Source organism: Ambystoma mexicanum, chromosome 5p (genome assembly GCF_040938575.1).
Source record: "Ambystoma mexicanum isolate Mex_15411 chromosome 5p, UKY_AmexF1_1, whole genome shotgun sequence".
Classification (NCBI taxonomy): Eukaryota; Metazoa; Chordata; class Amphibia; order Caudata; family Ambystomatidae; genus Ambystoma; species Ambystoma mexicanum.
In genome coordinates this window covers 466,591,333-466,611,714 of record NC_090930.1, presented here as the reverse complement: position 1 = coordinate 466,611,714, position 20,382 = coordinate 466,591,333, and the positions used below count along the sequence as shown (strand labels likewise).

The 20,382-nt window shown below is 50.0% G+C and overlaps 1 protein-coding gene across 3 annotated transcripts in view; it reads left to right on the top strand.

Annotated features, from left to right (window-relative positions):
• The window catches only part of LOC138481024 (UAP56-interacting factor-like), an 802,147-nt gene that overhangs the window by 471,338 nt on the left and 310,427 nt on the right, over positions 1-20,382 (top strand). For all 3 annotated transcript variants that reach the window (XR_011274186.1, XM_069612875.1, XM_069612876.1), the window contains exon 5: positions 8,840-8,993. Coding sequence is in view for 2 of the 3 variants with exons in the window: in XM_069612875.1 (XP_069468976.1) it covers positions 8,840-8,993 (154 nt within the window). In the remaining variant the exon portion in view is untranslated. The remainder of the gene's footprint in view (positions 1-8,839; positions 8,994-20,382) is intronic.

The window sequence follows — 20,382 nt, the reverse complement described above, 5'->3', positions numbered from 1 at the left end:
CCAACTTCTTCCCAAGAAGCTACCACATGGATCACCTCCTGACTCCAAGGTAGGACCATGCTGGTCTTCTCTGACCTAGCCACTGCGTCACCCACCATCATGCTATGTGGTGTGCCCCAAGGCTCCTGCCTTTCCCCTACCCTATACAACATCTTTACCCGCCCCCTCTTCCTTATCCTCGACGCCATGGGCATCTCATACACCAACTACGCTGACGACACTCAGATCCTTCTCACATTAACAAATGACTATGACACTGACTGCGCAACTCTCAACAGCATATATAACACAATCCAAATGTGGATGGCCATCAACGGCCTTTGCCTTAACTCCGACAAAACTGAGCTCCTACTCGTAGGTTCTCCAGACACCCTCAAGAAACTTGACGCCCAGTTTAGCCACTTTACCATTGACTCAATCAGAATTCCAGTACTGGACACGGTAAAAACACTAGGGGTCTATCTTGACTCCAACTTGTCCATGACCAGACAAGTAAATGCAATCGCCTCCTCTGCGGCTTACCATGCAAAACTCCTCAACGCAATTAGGCCGTTTCTGCACCAACATAGCCAGAGCCATAACTGGTTCCCGGCTAGACTACTGTAATGTTGTCTTCCTAGGGACCTCTAACAAAAACCTTGAGGCTGCAAGTCATCCAGAACAGCGCCCTGCGTGCTGCACAAGGCATTGCCAAGAGAGAGCACATCACTGCTGCCAGAAAAGCGCACCCACTGGATCCCCATAAAGGAAAGGATCTTATTCAAAGCGTTAAGCATCACCCACAAATGTATCCACCTCTCAGCCCCAGCGTACCTATCCCAGAGAATCCACCCGGCCGCCTCCACAAGACCCACCAGGACACCCAATGCCAATATGCTCTCCGTACCCAGGGTAAAAAGAACTAGAGCAGGTGGCGCCAGCTTCCCCTACATTGCTGCTTTTCATTGGAACACCCTTCCCACCTCTCTGCGAGCTGAACCCTCATTAATTGCTTTCCGCAAAGCCATGAAAACTACCTTGTTCACATAACCAACCCCACATGTTTAAACTTTAATGACTAACATGTATGATGTACTATGGTGTATGATGTACTATGGTGTATACTCCTTATCGCTTAACACAGGATCTTGCCTCACTGTAACCCATGGCACTACCTGTACCTGTAACTAAGTTCCCCTACAAGTAACAGCGCCACAATGCCCCTGGGCTGCCTGCGCGCTATATAAATGTAATAAATAAATAAATCCATGGGTTAGTGTTCTAATGGGAACTGGGATTGTGCCTTGCACTTATGGTTTGAGTCATGCTGCCCTTACACGTCCACTCTCACCTCTCCCTTTCTTCTGTAACTGCTTCACGCTTCCCTCCTTTTCCCATTCCATCAGCAATTCTCCTTATCTTGCCTCCACCCTTTAATGTTACTTCTATCCACTCCACTATACTACTACTTCCTGCTTCTTCTCTCGGTATGCTGTAACCTCTCTTCTCCCCCCTACTACTCTCCTCCTCCCACTACTAAACACCCTCTTTTCACCGTCTACCATTCAATTCACATTCACTCCTTACACTAACCTCTCATCCCTCATACAACTGCAGGACCACTTCCACTCCTAAGTCAATACCTCAGCCGCTCCACAAATCTCCTCCACAGACCACTGCCCTCCTTCCTTCTACTTGTCCTTTGGTGGTCCTCCGCTTCCACCTCTGACCTCACCAGACCACACCAGCTCTTCCCACTATGTATTTTGCCCTTTTATAGTCCTCACTTTTGGGATTGGTCCCCTGTCCCCGGCCAATCCGGTCTTGTCATTCCCTCCCATGATGTGTATGTGCAAGAAAGTCTTCTAAAGGCTCCTAAGCCTTTCTAACTTTCTCCGGGCTAACTTGTTGAATACAGAATCTGGTGGCCCAGGAAGACCAATGTTCACGTTTATGTTCAGGTACCTATTTGAGTGGGTACCTCTTCCCTTTTTGTTTGCTGGTGCTCCATGGTGGGGCTTCCGTGCTCATTTGCAGGCTCGAGGTCTTGACCTTCTGTGCAGCCGCCTTGGGACGTGGCTTTTTTCTCATTAGTGCAGTGCTGGTGCTGTCGTCATTCTTCAGTGACTTTGCTTTGATTACCCTCAGTGGTTCTCTCTCATTTTGTTACCATTTGTGTCACAGTAATGGTGCTGGTTTCTCTCTCTGTTTGTGCTGTTTTCTTGACATCAGATGCAGGCGTTCTAAAGTTAATAGACAACGGCAAGTATCTACTCCATGAGGTAAAGGTTGAAATAAGGTTCTGCCAGCAAGAATGTATGCACATTGAGTGAGTGGGGAAGGAATTGGGACTCTCTTCTGCAACCATCCACCTCCTGGATAGGGCTGGCTCTGGATTGCTGCTTGGCAGGCCTTCTACCACTGACCGAGGGTTGTTTCCTGTTCCTTTTTGACGAGGCCATGGTACTGGCCTTGTCACATGAGACTTACATTTTAATCTACATGAACCTGTGAACATGTTTAGGTTCAACAATGTTCATTGTTCTTAATGAAGACCAGCACAATGTAACCATTTTTTCTGATGTTTATTAATCTGCTTAGAATCACATGCTGTGCATAGTCCGACATCCAGTGGTCACTGCGGAGTATTGCATTTTGTTTTTCGTAGTCGAAAAGGGGATGTCGACAAGGCGTGTCTGTAACACTATCCCTATAGTGACGTGCGTTGTACCCACAATCCCTCACGCGTCGAGGTCCCTCAGATTGTTTTTTCCACCCAGATATTGGTCGCCTTTACGCAGAGCTCCTCGAGAGACATTGCAAATTCATTTACTCGACCTTTGGTCGTTCCTTATTAATATCAATTACATAGATCCCTCCCTCGACGTAGCTGCGAAGCTGTTTCTCCGCCGAGCAAGAACTTCCGACGGCGGGGACGAGACGGAGGAGATCCTTTGGCGCTGCCGAACACGGGGCCTGGCCTCACCGGCCAAAAGATAGTAGGGAGAGTGGGGTCGTGGGACATTTCTTGTTTCTCTCTGAGAATGCCTTTCCCTTTACCCTCCCTTTCCCTCAGGGTTGTTATCACAGCTAAATATTTCCTCGGCTATGGAGAGGACACCCTTTATGGTTTGCCCGCGTTGCAAGGGCAAGTTCACCTGGAAAGACAAGCATAAACGGTGTAACCGTTGCTTGACCCTCTATCACAAGGAAGATGGCTGAGCGGCTTGTCAGCTTCTTAAGCCTAAGACTTTAAAGGACTGCAGGGTCAAGAGGTGGGCGGCCTACGCCATGTCGAGGTCCGATTCCTCACCCGCCGCCGCAGAAAGTGAGGAGGAATGTGATAACCCGACATCCGTTTCGGAAGTCGTAGACCTCTCTAAGGAGCACTCGCGCTCCTCGTCGTCTGTCCCCGGCCCCGACAAGCTCGGCTCACGCCCTGCTTATGGGGATGAGCACCCCGGCGACACTGACGCACACAAAAAACACTCCCATAAACACATAACCCACGGCTCTTCTTTGTCGAAGACGAAGAAACCATCAGCGCCAACGGAGACGCAGGTTCCTCCGGCGTCCTCCTCAGACCGTAAGAGTCTTAAGCCCCCCTCGCAACCTCAAACGTGACCAGCGACTGGGCTTCCCCCAGATAAGGGCGCTACCCCCAAACCACCAGACGAAGCGCTCCGTCAGAGCGCCCGTCGCCGTAGAACATGCGACGCCCGTAACGTCAAGACCAGAGCCCTCCACAGACAGATTAATCATCGAGAGCCTGGAGAGGATCGTTTCCACCGGTAGCCAGAGGCGGACGGCGAAAGATACGTTGAATACCGCTCAGAAGGCTAGAGAAACCCCGAAAAGGCCGGAAGGAAGGCAGGAACTGCCCCCTTCATCTAGAGGGACGCCTAGCCTGCCAGAAGGCTTTTCAGACGGCGACGGAAACCTTTCTTTGACGTTATGGGATAGGTCAAAGCGTTTTCAGGCTGAATACCCTATTTCCCCCCTCCCCCCAGACCACCCAGGGGTACCTCATGAGACCCTGGACAGAGTCCAGTTCTGTATGGAGTAGATGGAGAGGTTTATGGAGACTCAAAACCTTCCAACACCCAAAAGGGCAAGAGAGGGACCTCAGGAGGACCCCAGGGCTAAATTCTCTAGGCTGTTTACATCCTCCCAAGAGGATGTAGATTTATATGACCTCACTGGAGAGGACCCCCACTTTCAGGAGGAGGACGAATTTTTAGGCAACGAAGAGGAACAAAACCTAGAGGAGGAGGGTTTTGAAGATAATCCAGATATAGGTGAGGGGAGCTTCGGAGAAGACCCAGAGGAAGGTGCTTCACAGCCCTGGCAGTCCCCCAGCGTTTTCGGACCCTGATGCCCTAAACCTGTCCCCTCCCAAGGACTCACCTAATAGGAACACGTCACCGATAGACGGTCAACCTACTTTTAATGCACTACTACGCAAGGCAGCAGCGCATTTCGAAATAGACACTGGGGAGATTTCTCCTTACATTGACTTTGTGGAGAAGGTAATCAAGGATAAACCCCCTGTCAGCCAAACCATTCCCCTCCTCGCCTCAATAAGGAGACGAATTATCCCTTCACTATCTACCCCCGCATTGGTCAGAGGGGTCAACCCGAGGATAGAAAAACTATTCAGTCCCTCTCCTTCAGACCCGTTGTACGTCAGGGGCCACTCTGTACCAGACTCCCTAGTGGTGACAAATACAAGGAAAAGAGCAGGGGTCCCGCTGTCAACCAGCGAGGCACCACCACATATAGAGGGTAAAAGATTGTATGCCCTAGGGAAGAGGATCACAGCCTCTGCTGCTTTTTCCGCAAGGATTGCAAACAATTCCTTGCTAGCAAGTTACGCAGATGCACAATGGAGCAAGCTACGTAAGGACATCGAGGAGGTGCCAGAACCCCTATGCACACTGCTTCTGGCCACGATTACTGAAGGGACCCTAGTCAACCAAAGCATTGTGAAGAACACTCTGGATGCTGCAGAAACGGCTGGCCGTTCCCTAGTCCAAGGGATACTCCTCAAACGCCATGTCTGGCTGCGTAATTCGGGGTTTAAACCTGAAACGCAAGCATCTCTAATCAACAAGTCTATAGAAGATGCCAGCCTCTTTGGGAAGGCGGTTGATGAGGCACTAGAAACGGCAAAGAAAGAGTTTGACACCATCAAAACCCTAGACCAGATTTCTAGGCCTCCTAACAGACGTGGCTATGGCAATAGGCGCTTTTTTCGAGGCCAACGCCAGCAGCAATACTCTGCAAACAACTGGTCCTCTAACCAAGGTACCAGTGGACAATACAACCAGAGAGGACAACGCTGTGGCAAAGGGAGAGGTCGGGGTTCCACCCCTAGAGGTTCCCAAGCCACCAACACCAAATGACTCAAAGTTCCGGGTCCCCTCCCACGCATCGCTGGTCGGGGGCCGATTAACATCCTTTCTTCCAGCATGGGAGGGAATAACATCAGACCGCTGGGTACTATCAACCATAGCCCGTGGCTATTGTATAGAATTCAACAGTTCCCCAACGTACAGACCCCCAAGGGGACGACGCATGACATCAGAACACCTCGCCATCCTTCTGCAAGAAGTGGACCAGCTACTGGAAAAAGGGGCCATAGAGGTCGTGCCTCTATCTCAGGTAATGGAAGGTATTTATTCAGTGTACTTCCTTGTACCCAAAAAGGACTTAACCATGCGCACTGTAATAGAGCTGCGCCCAGCGAACAAATTTGTCAAACCTCAAAGGTTTCGTATGGTCACCTTACAGGAAGTGATCCCCCTGCTATCACAAGGAGATTACATGACAACACTGGACATGAAAGATGCATACTTTAATATTTTAATGTTGCCAGCGCACAGGAAATACCTCAGGTTCATGATAGAGGGCAAACACTACCAGTTCAGAGTGCTACCCTTCGGCATAGCATCAGCACTGAGGGTATTCACGAAAGTACTGGCAGTGGCAGCGGCCCACCTGCGCAGGTTGTCCATCCCAGTATACCCTTACCTCGACGATTGGCTCATAACAGGGGATTCTTACGAAACATGCCTCTCAAATACCCAAAAGACTATAGACCTTTTGTTCCAACTGGGTTTCTCCATCAACGAGAAGAAGTCCAGCTTAGACCCCAGCCAGATCAAACAATTCCTAGGGGCTCTAATTCGAACAAAGGACGGCCTCATCTTCCCCTCCAACGAGAGGATCCAAAACATGCTGTTTCAGATCCCTCAATATGTGGCAGGTCGAGAGGTGACGGTAGGCAGAGCAATGCGCTTGCTAGGAATGATGGCGTCCTGTATTTATTTGGTACCTCACGTGCACCTGCGCATGCGCCCAATGCAAGAGTGGCTCGACAGCCAGTGGTGTCAGGCCAGCGGACAATGGGACGATCTAGTGGTGGTCTCGCAGGCCTTGGTTCTCTCGCTACGGTGGTGGTCGAAGGAAAACCTGGTAATAGGGAAACCATTCGCCACCCCCGCAGTGAAAACCACTCTAACCACAGACGCATCCCTCACAGGATGGGGGGCTCCCCTATCCCATCAGACTGCTCACGCAGTGTGGACTCCGAGCGTAGCATCCAAGCACATAAACTTACTGGAGCTACTGGCTGTGACCAAGGCACTAAAAGCCTTCCAGGCACACCTACAAGGGAAGACAGTGATGGTCCTCACGGACAGCAACACAGCCATGTACTACCTCAACAAGCAAGGGGGCACTCACTCTCCAGGACTGTCCAAGCTGTCCCAGACCATCTGGAAGTGGGCTCTGAAACACATGTTCCTACTGTCACAACATGTACCAGGGGAACTCAATCTGCTAGCAGACGAACTCAGCAAGACTTCCCTCTGCCCTCAGAGTACGAATGGCGGTTACACGAAGACATCGTCTTTGACGTTTTCACACAATGGGGATTCCCAGAAATAGACCTGTTCGCAACTCTGGAGAACTCACAATGCCAAGATTAAGCCTCCAGGTACCCCCAGAACCAATCCAAGGGGAACGGTCTATCGATTCCATGGTCAGGGAAATTTCTTTACGCTTTTCCCCCCCGACTCCCTTTCTCAACAAGATTGTGCACAAGATGCACCAGGAACAAGTTACCATGATACTAGTGGCCCCTATGTGGGCCCGGCAGCCATGGTTCGCTCACTTGATGGAGATGTCTCTATCTCCTCCAGTGAAACTTCCCTGCCCGTACAACATGCTGTCACAGGACAAGAGCAGGACACTGCATCTATGCCCTCAGACCATGAACTTAGCAGCCTGGCTCCTGAGATCATAGAATTTGGACATTTACAGCTCCCGCAGAGATGCATGGACATCCTCAGGGAGGCTAGAAAGACCCATTTACTGGACACAGGTCTAGTGTTCAATTCTATTAAAGTCCACCTAGCGGCACTTTCTGCATACACCACTTCCCAACTTAAAGTGTCATGGTGGAAAGTCCCAGTTATCAAAGCCTTCATGGAGGGGTTAAAGAGAATACACCCTCCGATAGCAAACCCAGCTCCCGGCTGGGACCTAAGTGTGGTACTTACCAGGCTCATGGGCTCACCCTTTGAACCCATGCACAAGGCAACTCTTAAGGACCTCACTCTTAAGACTGCTTTCCTAATAGCTATCACCTCCATTAGGAGAGCAAGTGAACTACAGGCTCTTTCTATTCTAGACCCCTTCGTAACAGTTCACAAAGATAAAGTGGTTCTACGCACACACCCGAGGTTTGCACCGAAATTCATCTCGAAATTCCATGTCAACCAGTCAATAGAAGTACCAACGTTCTTTCAAAACCCTTCAAATTTGGGAGAAAAAAGCCTGCATACACTTGATGTGCGCAGAGCCGTCATGTTTTATATGGAAAGAACTAGACCACTAAGAAAGACTAATCAGTTCTTTTTCTCGGTGGCAGCAGGAAGAGAAGGGGATGCAGTCTCAAGTCCACTATATCTAGATGGATTGTTCAATGCATCACTCTCTGTTACACTCTTGCTAAGAGAGAACTACCCTTCAAGCCAAGAGCACACTCTACTCGAGGCACTGGGGCATCCATAGTATTCATTGCAAATGTTTCCCTTGAGTCCATTTGCAAAGCGGAAACCTGGAGTTCTGTACACACCTTTACAAACCACTACTGTCTAGATGCTCACTCTAGATCGGATTCCCAGGTGGGACAAGCAGTATTAAGACATCTTTTCTCTACTGTTCCTTCTCAGAACCCACCTCCAACTCCGGGTACTGCTCGCTAGTCTATGCACAGCATGTGATTCTAAGCAGATTAACAAACATCAGAAGACAATGTATTACTTACCGTAAAAGCATTTCTGATGGTTGTATCTGCTTAGATTCACATGCGCCCACCCTTCCTCCCCGCTCGGATGGAAGGAACATAGACATCTTTTTATATCTCTCTTTTCTGTACTCACTCACGTCTAGAAGGCTCCCTCAGGGCAGAAAAAATACAAACAGAGGGACCTCGACGCATGAGGGATTTTGGGTACACCGCACATCACTTTAGGGATAGTGTTACAGACACGCCTTGTCGACGTCCCCTTTTCGACTACGAAAAACAAAATGCAATACTCCGCAGTGACCACTGGATGTCGGACTATGCACTGGATGTCAATCTAAGCAGATACAACCATCAGAAATGCTTTTACGGTAAGTAATGCATTATCTTATAATTCCTTTTTGTGCTCTTAGACAAAGCTCTTGATTTAGATCGTATTACACTGCAGTTGCACTGTAATATCTTAACTAAACATCAATACATACCTTCTTTCTGTATGTACGCAAAATAACTGTTCCTCTCTACACTGTTGCTTTTTTATATTAGAACTGTACCACAAACCAGAAGACCAGCCCACCTGCCGCCTTACAGAATACAAAGACAACCGAGATATCCTCCTTTAAACAGAATACAAAGACAGCCTAGGTTCCTGCCATTGCACAGAACACAAAGACAATCAAAGTTCAACCTGAACAGAGCGGTCAGTCCTTCTTACCCTTGGAATGGTTATTTTGATAGTGCAGTAGTATGTGCCGGTTTCATGTATGTATGTCATCAAAATGCATTTTGGAAGAATGGTTTGCAATCTGATAATCACTCTTTGACGAATCAAGTTTTATCAAACCTTGCACTAAATCTGGGGTTTTCTAATTTTTGCCTTGCAAAAAGAGTAAATATTTTTTAGAAGTGTAACTACTGACTACACTACAAATAAGTGATCCCTCTTTGTGCATTGAAGAGGAATGGTGTCTTATAAAAGCTACCCCCTGTGTGACCTACTCAATCAGGCATTTGACATTGCAAAGCAGCTTGTTTGAAAGTGTTGGATATTCGTGTATTGGCTAAAAAGCTTGCAAATATTCAGTTTCCCAACATGATTTGGAGAAGACCTCATCTGACAAACTGTTGCATTGGAATACATTTGAAGACCGCAGTATGGTTTGCTTTGACTAACTATAGTCTGTTGTGCAAAGTAGAGAAAGTTCTAAAAAGGTTTTACAAGTCTTCTTTGCTCCATCGGACCCGGGGAAGACTGATTAGCCAATCAAACTGTCTTCCCCTGGCTCGATTGTGTAATCACTGCCCACTCCATACAATGATTTTTGGGCTTCTCCTGCATCGCTGCTTTCACATGCAGAGCAAACAACCCCGGTAAGCCTAGCCCTAACACTCTTCTCCCACCCACGCACTAACCACTACCGCTTCGCTCTGGCATACCTTAACTCGTGCTGGCGGGCCGTTACCAGCCATGTTAGCCTCCTACTGAGGTCATGAAAACCATGTTCTCCAGCATGGGGTCTGGCATGGATTCACATGCTCATGAATATTCCCCGTCGTCAGGCTGGGAATCCTCGGTATAGAAAAAATCAGTATCAGTTTTGTTTCTGATCTGTCTTTCTTAGTAGTAACCAATCACTGGTCTCTGGGTCATACTGCCCCCAGCCAATGACTGCCCTCTCCCTAACCCCCGCCTCTGGCAGCCATTCTCAGATTTTTACCGCACGTTCAAGTGTTGGGAGTCCTCGTGCTGTAGCTCTCGAGCTTTTGCTGCGTTTTCGCGCTTTTTCAGGAGATTTTTCTCATTTTTCGGTTAAATAGAGCCTCAAGCTCCACCGTTTCTACTTCCGATCAACGGGGATCCGTTTCGGAGTTTTCTACGGCCCTCAAGAGTGAAGATTTCGTCGAGTTACGCTTTTGGAGGATTCCAGAAGTTCCGAGGCCTACCCCAGACATGGCCCACGAGAAAGGAAGCTCGACGCCCGGGAAGCTGTTCAGGACCTGCCCTGGATGCCAGCTTCAGAATGTTTTCAAGGAGGACGAGCATTCGTTATGCCTCTACTGTCTCCATGAGGACAAGACGCACATGGAGAAGGACTGCGTTTTGTGGGAACATGTCGGAGCGGACCATGAAAGATCGCCACCTCCGTCTCGCCAACTGGCTGGAAGGGAAGAGCCCGTCAGGCGAGAAGAAGAAAAAGACGTCAGAGCGGTCTTCTAAGTCCTGTGAGGGTGCCCCGGCGACGGGGGCCCAACAAAAGGCCAAGCACCGCGGGCACCGGGAGCGCCGAACAGTCGAGCTCCTTGGCTGCCAGGCAGGGCGCATCCTCCCCGGCGCCATCAATCACGAACCAACGCTCTGGCTCGGGTAAGAGTAAGTCAGAGAACCCAGCAAAGCTTCTGGAGAGGCCCCGGTCGATCTCGAAGATTCCAGCAGAGGGGGAGCGAGGCTCGGACCCTCCCCCCAAGATGAAGGCCCCAGGCGTACAGAAGGTGACGATGGCCTTAATTCACCCTGCTAAGACCTCGATTGAGGATGTCGCAGCGGCCCTGGCTCAGCGTGTGGAGACTACGCCAGTGGAGGTGACCTCAGGACCCAGCGTCTCCCTGCCACCGCGGAGGGAGTCGTCTTTCAGGCCCATTGAGAAGACCCCCACGAAGTCCTCGATGGAAAAGGTGGGGGAGGGGCAGGTGGCCATCGTGGATACGGACACGACCTCTCAAGAAGAGCTCATCGAAATCGTGGAAGAGGCCCAGCCCATCGGGAGGGATCCCGACGAGGGCGACGACGAGAGCAACGGTGTTGCCGACGAGGATCCTCAAGAGCCCTCGCGTCTGTTATTTCCGGTGCCGCAGAACACTTTGGCGGCCATTTTGTCAGCGATTCAGTCCATCTGCTCGGAGATAAGGACAAGGTTGCCCCTCCCCCCGACGGAGGTACCTGAGCCAGACCCGACGGGGGAACCGGAGCCGGGACCTTCGGAAAGTCCACCGCATAAGAAGAGGAGGACAACATCCTCTGCCACCTCTCCCACCTCTGCGGCCCGCTCTGCCTTCCCCCCGGTCTACTACCCACGGGGATGATACAGGCACGGACAGGGCTACCACAGGTACAGATGACGACAGAGGCGACGACGGGACGTGTCCCCCAACGCCCCCTGCTTGGGCGTCCCCGTCGGACGAGATTGGATCCTTCCATGCCATGAATTCCAGGGCATCCGAGCTCTTCCAGCTCTGCTCAGAAGAGAAAAAGAAGGAAGGGTTCCTTTACCAACGGCGCGAGGCTAAAAGGAAGACGGTCCTCGCCGTGCCACTTCTTGATGACATCTGGGATGAGGGGCTCGCCCTCCTCAAGAACCCTGCCACGGCGCCGGCAAAGAGGGACCGATACGAGAAGTACCGGGTCCCCGACGCTGCCCCCTTGTGCCTTTGGGCGCAACCTACCCCGGATTTGGTCATCTCGGCGGCGGCAAAGAAGAAAGCTGGCGGGGCATCGGCCTCGACATCAACTTCCCTGCCGGACGGCGAGGGCAGGAAGCTGGACACGAAGGGACGACGGGTCATCTCATCCGCAGCGACGACTATCAAGGCGGCCAACGCCCTGGCTATCGTAGCCCGCTACGACAGGGAGTTGTGGTTCAAAATCGCCCCTCTGTTGGACTTGCTTCCGGACGCCAAAAGGGCTGAGGCCCTTGAAATCTTACAGGAAGGTGAGATTGCTTCGGACCACGCCATCACGGTGGCAACGGACATCAGACAACAGCGTTTGCCTGAGACGACGAGGATGGCTCAAGGCCACGGATTTCCACCAGGACGTACAAACCAAGGTTTTGGACATGCCCTTTGACGGGAACAACCTGTTTGGGAAGGCGGTTGATGAGTCCCTTCAGGCCATCAAGACAGACACGGAGACTGCCCAGGCACTGGGTGTGCTCCAACAATGACGGCCGTCCTTTCGGAGCTCCGGAGGCAGACAAGGTGCCTCCAAGGGATCTGGCAGTGGCTCCTCCACATACCGCCAAGCGGCAAGATCTTCGTCCCAGGAAGCCTACAGGGACGCAGCAAGTCAGGTGGTGCCCGTCGTCATCGACAGGGGGGTCAAGGAGGCAAGGCAGCCTCCAAACAAGATTGAACCGACCATGGGGTCGGGCCCCCGCTGAAGCACCCCTCTGGGAGGCCGGCTGGCGAGGTTCATCTCCACCGACCATTGGGTGCTGGACGCCCTGTCCCAAGGGCACACCCTCGAGTTCCAGAAGAAGTGCCCTCGCGTTCCACCCGTGGCCAAGAAGGAAAATCACGTCCCTCAACTACTGTTGGAAGTAAGGGCGATGCTCAAGAAAGGTGCCATCGAGCTTGTCCCAAAGAGGCTTCGGGGCTCCGGAGTTTACTCAAGGTACTTCCTCGTAAAAAAGAAGACAGGAGGATGGCGCCCCATCCTGGACCTGCGACGACTAAACAAGTACATCAAGGCACAGAAGTTCCGGATGGTCACCCTCCAGCACGTGCTGGGACAGCTGGAGGAGGGCAATTTCCTGTCGCCGTTGGACTTGGAGGATGCGTACTTCCACATCCCCATTCTAAAAAGACACCGAAAGTTCCTCAGGTTCGTGGTCCAAGGGCAGCACTACCAGTTCAAGGCACTCCCGTTCGGATTTGAAGTCGGCACCCAGGGTGTTCACCAAGTGCCTAGCACTGGTGGAGGCGCGGCTGCGCCTACAGGGGATCCACGTCTACCCCTACCTGGACGACTGGCTCATCCGGGCAAGGACAAGGGAGCTCGCCGTGGAGCACACTGCGAAGATCGTCCAGCTGCTCACGGACCTGGGGTTCTCCATCAACTTTCCAAAATCCCACCTGGTTCCGTCGCAAGTCGCCCTGTTTCTGGGAGCCAAGCTCGACACAGTGGCGCGGCTGGCCTCGCCGTCGGAGGAAAGGACCAAGACCATTCTGGGCAAGGTACAGCGTCTGCTGGCCACGGACATGGCCAGGGTAAGATCTATCAAGTCCCTCCTCGGGATGATGTCCTCCTGCATTTATCTGGTGCGCCTTTGCAGGCTTCGGATGCGCCCCTTACAAGAGTTCCTCGACGCCCGCTGGGTCCAGTCGACGGGCAGCTTCGAGGACAGGATCCCTCTCAACGAGACGTTCCGTCAGGCGATCCGGTGGTGCGGTACCCGCTCTCATCTGTCGGCGGGCACAGACTTTCAGACCCCAGCTCACCAGGTGATGGTGACGACGGATGCCTCCCTGGACGGTTGGGGAGCGCACTCCGGAGATCTTCACGCGAGAGGCCTTTGGCTCCCGGAGGAGAAGTCATTCCACATCAACATCCTGGAGCTCTGCGCAGTGTTCTGGGCCCTCAGGTCTTTTCTTCCGTCCCTTAAGGGCAAGGTGGTGAGGATCTTCACCGACAACACCACCACGATGTTCTACATCCGGAAGCAGGGCGGAACCAGATCCCCTGCCCTATCCAAGGAAGCCCAGGATCTGTGGCATTGGGCCGTTGCCCAAGGGATGTTTCTGGTGCCTTTTCATCTGGCAGGAATAAAAAACACTGCCGCCGACTCACTCAGCAGAGAGCTGCGCTCGTGCCACGAGTGGGAACTACGCCAGGATCAAGCGGATCGACTCTTGCGACGATGGGGCGAACCCCAGATCGATCTCTTCGCGACGGCGACGAACTCCAAGTGCCGGAGGTTCGCCAGCAGGTTCCCCCAGCCGAGGAGCATGGGCGATGCTTTCTCGTTCCCCTGGGACGGCCTATTTCTTAATGCGTTCCCTCCGCTGCCGTTGCTGCTCCGTCTCATCAACCAGCTCAAGAGGTCCTGGTGCAGGATGATCCTTGTCGCACCGGCGTGGCAGAGACAGATCTGGTTCACGGACCTTCTGGACTTGTCAACGTCCACACCAGTCAAGCTGCCGACGGACGCAGATCTTCTCTCCAGAGAAGGAGGCGCCTTTCTTCACCACAACCCAGAGTCGCTGAACTTGCAGGCCTGGCTCCTGCAGCACTAGAGTTTGGAGGGTACGACATCCCGGCCGACTGCAGAGAGGTTCTTGCAAAGGCCAGGGCGTCCTCAACTCTCAAGTGCTATGGACATAAATGGAAGAGTTTCTCTGTCTGGTGTCGTGCACAGAAGATTAACCCTCTGCGGATTATGGCCCCTCAAGAATTGCTGTACCTACTGTCATTGGCCAAGGCTGGACTAGCTCGCGCTTCCATCAAGATACATCTGGCCGCCATCTCACGATACACCAGAACTACGGGACGGGCGTCCTTGTGGTCTCATCGACTGGTGAAGGAATTTATGAAAGGATTGTTCCGATCATTCCCGCCTGTGAAGGCCCCTGCCCCGGCGTGGGAGCTCAACGTAGTGCTGACCAGGCTCATGGGGGCCCCATTTGAGCCTATGTATTCGGCACCGTTGAAGTTTCTGTCATGGAAGACAGCGTTTCTCGTGGCCATCACCTCCGCACGACGAGTGGGAGAGATCCAGGCCCTATCTTGCAAGCCGCCATACTTGATGTTTCACGACATGAGGGTGGTGCTGAGGACGCACCCCTCCTTCATGCCCAAGGTGCCGTCGGACTTCCACCTCAACGAACCCTTGGTGTTGCCAGTTTTCTTCCTGTCTCCTTCGTCGCTGGCTGAAAGGACTCTGCACTCGCTGGACGTAGCTAGAGCGCTGAAGTTCTACGTGGACCGCACGAAGAGTTTTCGGAAGACATCACAGCTGTTTGTAAACTTTGGACCTGTGAATCAAGGGAAGGCTCTCTCGAAGGCTTCCATTTCCAGATGGCTCTCCGGCTGCATCATGCACTGTCACCGGTTGGCAAACCGACCGCTGCCCGGCCGTTCGAGAGCCCACTCGACCAGAGCTATCGCCGCTACCACGGCATTCCTTTCTGGTGTGCCCCTGCTCGACATCTGCAGGGCTGCGACGTGGAGGTCGACACACACCTTCACGAGATTCTACTGCGTCGATCGGGACTCCAGGGAGGAGTCCAGGGTCGGCCAAGCAGTGCTGCGCAACCTGTTTGCCTAAGGTGAGCCTGGTGAGGAGGTAAGAATTGCTTAATGTTGAGTTTTGGATGTAATGCTTAATGTTGAGCCTTTGCCACCTCCCGTGGTTGTGCATGTGTGTACTGCTATGTATTCGTTTATTCATGAGCATGTGAATCCATGCCAGACCCCATGCTGGAGAAGGAACAAGTTACTTACTGTAACTGTTGTTCTCCAGCATGGGTCTGGCATGGATTCACATGCGAACCCTCCCGCCTACCCCTCTACGGCTCTTCACTTGGTCATACTGCCACTTTACGTGCTACCAAATCTGAGGATGGCTGCAAGAGGCGGGGCTTAGGGAGAGGGCAGTCATTGGCTGGGGGTAGTATGACCCAGAGACCAGTGATTGGTTACTACTAAGAAAGACAGATCAGAAACGAAACTGATACTGATTTTTTTTTCTATACCGAGGATTCCCGGCCTGACGACGGGGAATATTCATGAGCATGTGAATGCATGGCAGACCCATGCTGGAGAAAACTGTTACAGGTAAGTAACTTGTTCCTTCGCACCGAGGTAAGGGTGCACAGCCAATCCGGTGGCTGGAATAGCGGGTGAGAATACACATTCCCCGCCCGCTGTTCCAGCCAACCAAGGCTCTTCCCCGGGTGGCTCCATGCTTTCATTAAATTTTTTATGTGGGGAGGCAACAGGTAGCTTCTCCCTGTTGCCTCCCCACCCCCCAAAACAATCCCTGCTCCCTCCTAGCTCCCGACTCCCCCCACACCCCCTTCACCTGCTTGCTGGACTACGAGCTTTGTGCTCCAGTCCTGGGGCTCCTTTTTTTTTTTCTTGAGTTTCTTCTGGGGAAAACAAAAGAAACCATTCACACCACGGTTAAACCCCAGGGTGCGAATGCCTTTCATGCCCGCTGTGAGGGGGTGGAACTGGCCTTTAACGGGCCCGAGCCGAGGCCCTCATCGCTCGGGTCTACCATGGCTCTGGTTTACGGGCTATTAAATGCCATGACTGCTCCCCGCATTGGAGAGGCTACATAAACTCTAAGATGGAAATGTTATAGTCTCGTTGAATATCAGTGGTATTTTAAGATTGTTCTACCCACACCTGAGTATCCTCTCCCCACACCAGAGTATCCTTCATCTGCTCACTGCTCCACGTTCTAGCATATACCACAGGTTATAGTAAGCATGGTTTTTGGCTTCACTACTGGTCCACCACGTATTCCCTTGTCAATTTTAAGTTATTCCACTCCTTTAATTGCAGTTAACCAAAGCTCACCCTCATTGTCTTTGATCCAATCTGATTAGTTGCAATGTGCAAATCAGTGGTATTTTGAAATTTCTTTGAATGAATGTGGGTGGTACATTGTGTTGATTAACCTCAAGACTGAATGGAAGTGGTGGAATGTCGCCTCAGTCATTCTAGTCAGTTGGTGGCCTTGCTAGGGGATGCTGCCCATTTCTTCTGTGTACCACTGGCCTACTGGAATAGAGTAGACCAAGCTGCTACTTGTACTTGGGACCACCATTTGAGTTGCGCTCAGTACCTGATAAGTTGGCTATCTTCACATTCTGCCAAGACCTTAATTATGCTGGGCGTCAACCAGTGATTCTTCGTATGCCTGATTTTTATTGCCATTTTCTCTGAGGCAATAAACCAGATGTCCTGCCTGTTTACTTCCTAAGCCTAATGAGGCCCAATGGGGTTCTGTTGGATATTTGTATAATTTGCCACTTTAAATAGATAGGCATAGGGCCTCATTACGAGTCAGGCGTTAAGGGTTTTACGGCGCCGTAAACGGCGCCGACCCTTAACGCCTGATTACAAGGTCCCTTTGCGGGATGGTGATTTTAACGCCTGCTTTTTGCAGGCGTTAAAAACCATGCCGCAAAGGGACCTTGGTGCTAAGTACGGTGCCGCAATTTGCGGCACCGTACTTAGCGCCTTCCCCATTCCCATTATGCCCTATGGGGCAAAAATGGGAATGGGGAAGGGCCATGGCGGAAGGGGGAATTACCACTCTGCCAACCTCGGAATGGGGTGGTAATTCCCCATTCCGCCATGGCGGAGTCGGAAAGTTACCGGCATGGACCATGGTGCTAATGGGTCGTAATGAGGCCCATAGTCTTTTTTTTTTTTTAAACTGATGGAATTCCTATTGGCCCTTCCTTGGGCAACCTCTTTTTTTTATTTCTTTTTTTATTCCAGCCATCTCCTTGGGCTCATCAGTGTCCTTTCAGCCATCTCCATAGGCTGATCATTAGTTCCTTATTGTCCAGCTCTTTGAGCCATACTTTTTTTTTAATCATATGCGTGGGTCGGTCATCTCCTCGTCGCCAATTGTTGTGATCCTGATTTCATGCATATCTTCCATAACATTAATGATGACGCTGAGACATGGATTAGGTCTTACTTCTTTTAATGTCTCATATTAACTGCCTTACAGCTGTCCCCAGCCCTACCTTCCACATTCCATTCTCCAGGCTCCCTTGCCTACATTCCACATTCTATTCAGCTACAACATCCCCCCCTTACTTATCATCTGAATTCATCATACCCAACTGTTCAAGGTGTCCACAATTCACAGTCTACTTCTGTTAACTAATAGACCGTTGAATAATACACAATACTCCCATCAGAACCAGGCCTCTCACATTCCTGTGTCATTGAATCGCCTCTGTTATTCTCTTGTGAAGGTTCCTTCCTCACAAGGCACATTGTGATGTAAAGTTAATGCTGTGACAGTCAACCAGCGTGCTTCCACTGACAATATACCCACCCTGTACACTTTTACCTTGGCATCCCTTTTTTCTTGGTATCATTGTATGGTACAGCATAACCAATGTGTTTCTCCTTATTTCCAGTTCTGTTTGAGTTTTTTTTTAATGCAGTCTGTGCCTGAATTTCTCCTTCTCAGTTATTCCTTAATCTGCCTCCATGTTCTCCACTCAGCTGGTTTATTGTATCTGGAATGAGTTGTGTTGTCATCGTTATTCAGTCACAGTTTATCACATCCTGCTCTCCATACAGGTAGTGAGAGCTACTGTCACTGTAAACTCATTACTGCTGACTTCAGGAGCCTCCCTGTTACACCCCTCACACTTTCCACTGCATCCTTCACTTCATCATATCTCCCCTTTCCTTCTCTTTTTCCTTTTTTGTTTTTTTTTTAGTCTTTCTTCATTGAGCTTTTGCAGGCTGTCATTATTGCTTTGTTTTATTTTGTGATGTATTCCACGACTTTCAAATTACTCTGTCATTGCGGAAGCAATCTCCAAAATTCTGAACATCCATCTTGTATTACATACCAACATGCATATAGACGGCTGTCACCCATTTGAGAAGCACGTTGCCAATAACACACAAGTTCATCTGCCAGAGATGAGAAAATGGAGTCATTTGGCTTTCCATCCACCAACATTTGACATTTCGGAAATGTATCATAGAAGTTTGAGAAAGAAGTTGACACAGAGAAGGGAAAGCAGCATTCGAACTCGTCTCCTCTCCCCCAAGTGGATGTTTTTTTGTGAACCGCTGGATGTCTTTGAGTGGGGATGAAACACACGTGAGGAACTCCAGTGTTTGTGCAGTATTTTAGCAGAGGAGTTCTTTGGCATGAAAGGGCTCAACTTCTCAGTGCTGGCACTTCTCATATTGTAGTCCTTGCACAGCCTGTGTCTATTAAAGTATTGTTTGAGATTATTAAAGTGACCTAGACTGTGGCTTGCCATCTGTTATATTTCATCACTGTTTCTTCCTTCTTTTGATGTTTCTCCTCCAACTCATCCTGGAACATTTCATGGAAGAGCGAAGCATCCCCTGTTGCTACGCCAACACCTTTCACATTAAACTGCAGCCCTCTTCTCTCCATGCCCCCCCCATTTTTAAAGTTCTTTGTGGTTAGACCGTCTTTCATTTGGCTTTACTGCCTTGACAGACTCTCTTTGATATAATTCTCTTCTCTTTGTACAACAGCATTTACATTTGCACCCTTTGTATTCCTTTCATTTCCCATTATTGCTCATTTTAAATTGGCAGTTTTGCCCTGCGTTGAAACAGTGCTGCTATATTGACTTCTTTATTGTTCAGGAGCAAGTGCCACTATTTTATCCTCTTTCACACTTCGTTCCTCCCTCTTTCCTGCTCTGATGTGGTGTGCATTATTACATCCTCTATCACACTGCATTGCTCTGCCAACCTTTCATTTCCTTGTCATTTATTTCCTCTCATTTCATTCTCCACTATTCTCTTTATTTTGTATTATTTCCATTGAATTCGCTTTTCATTTCATTTTCATTTGTATTTTGAATCAGGTGACCTTTTGCCTTTAATTACTTTGCTATGTTTTCTTTTCAGATTACTGCATTAATAGATTGAACACACTAACACCAAACACGCACGACCTTTACAGTTCAGGGTCCATAACAGTTCACCAGCTGTGCCGCATCTTCACATTGCAGCAATCTTAAGTTTTCAATTTGTACCCTCTCTTTATTTAGCAGGTAGTCCTAATGCTGATTGCACCAAATGGCAGGGTTTGAGTCAAAGTTGTAATTTTTAGTTAGGCAACACATAACTCAAAATGGTGTATTGGCATTAATGTAAACGAAAAATACATGTTACTGTTCAAAACACGGTGGCAAGTTTTCAACGTTTTGTTTATTTGCCAGATGATCGAGTGCAGTGGACTCTCATGTATTCCAACATTATTTCCCTTTCTTCATGTTAACCTGTTCAAGTTGGCAGGAACACTGTTAGTAAATGTAACATTACAGTTTCCTTTAATCTTGTAATGTTATCATGAAATGTTATCTTTCATCACAATATTGTAATATTTGATTGTTTGGGCTGTATACTCCAGATAACAATAGCATTTTGTTTCTAACTTCATTCACCTCATTTCATAATATGGTTAGGAAATTGCTTGTATTTGCACTTGCTGGGTTGCCATGGTAACCTTTATGACTTCACTCAATGTGGCCATGCTTCCTTATGACCATTATCTTTTCAAGCAAAACAAATACAAAACAAAACAAAACACTAGTCCTGCGCTCAGTGAGGTTTG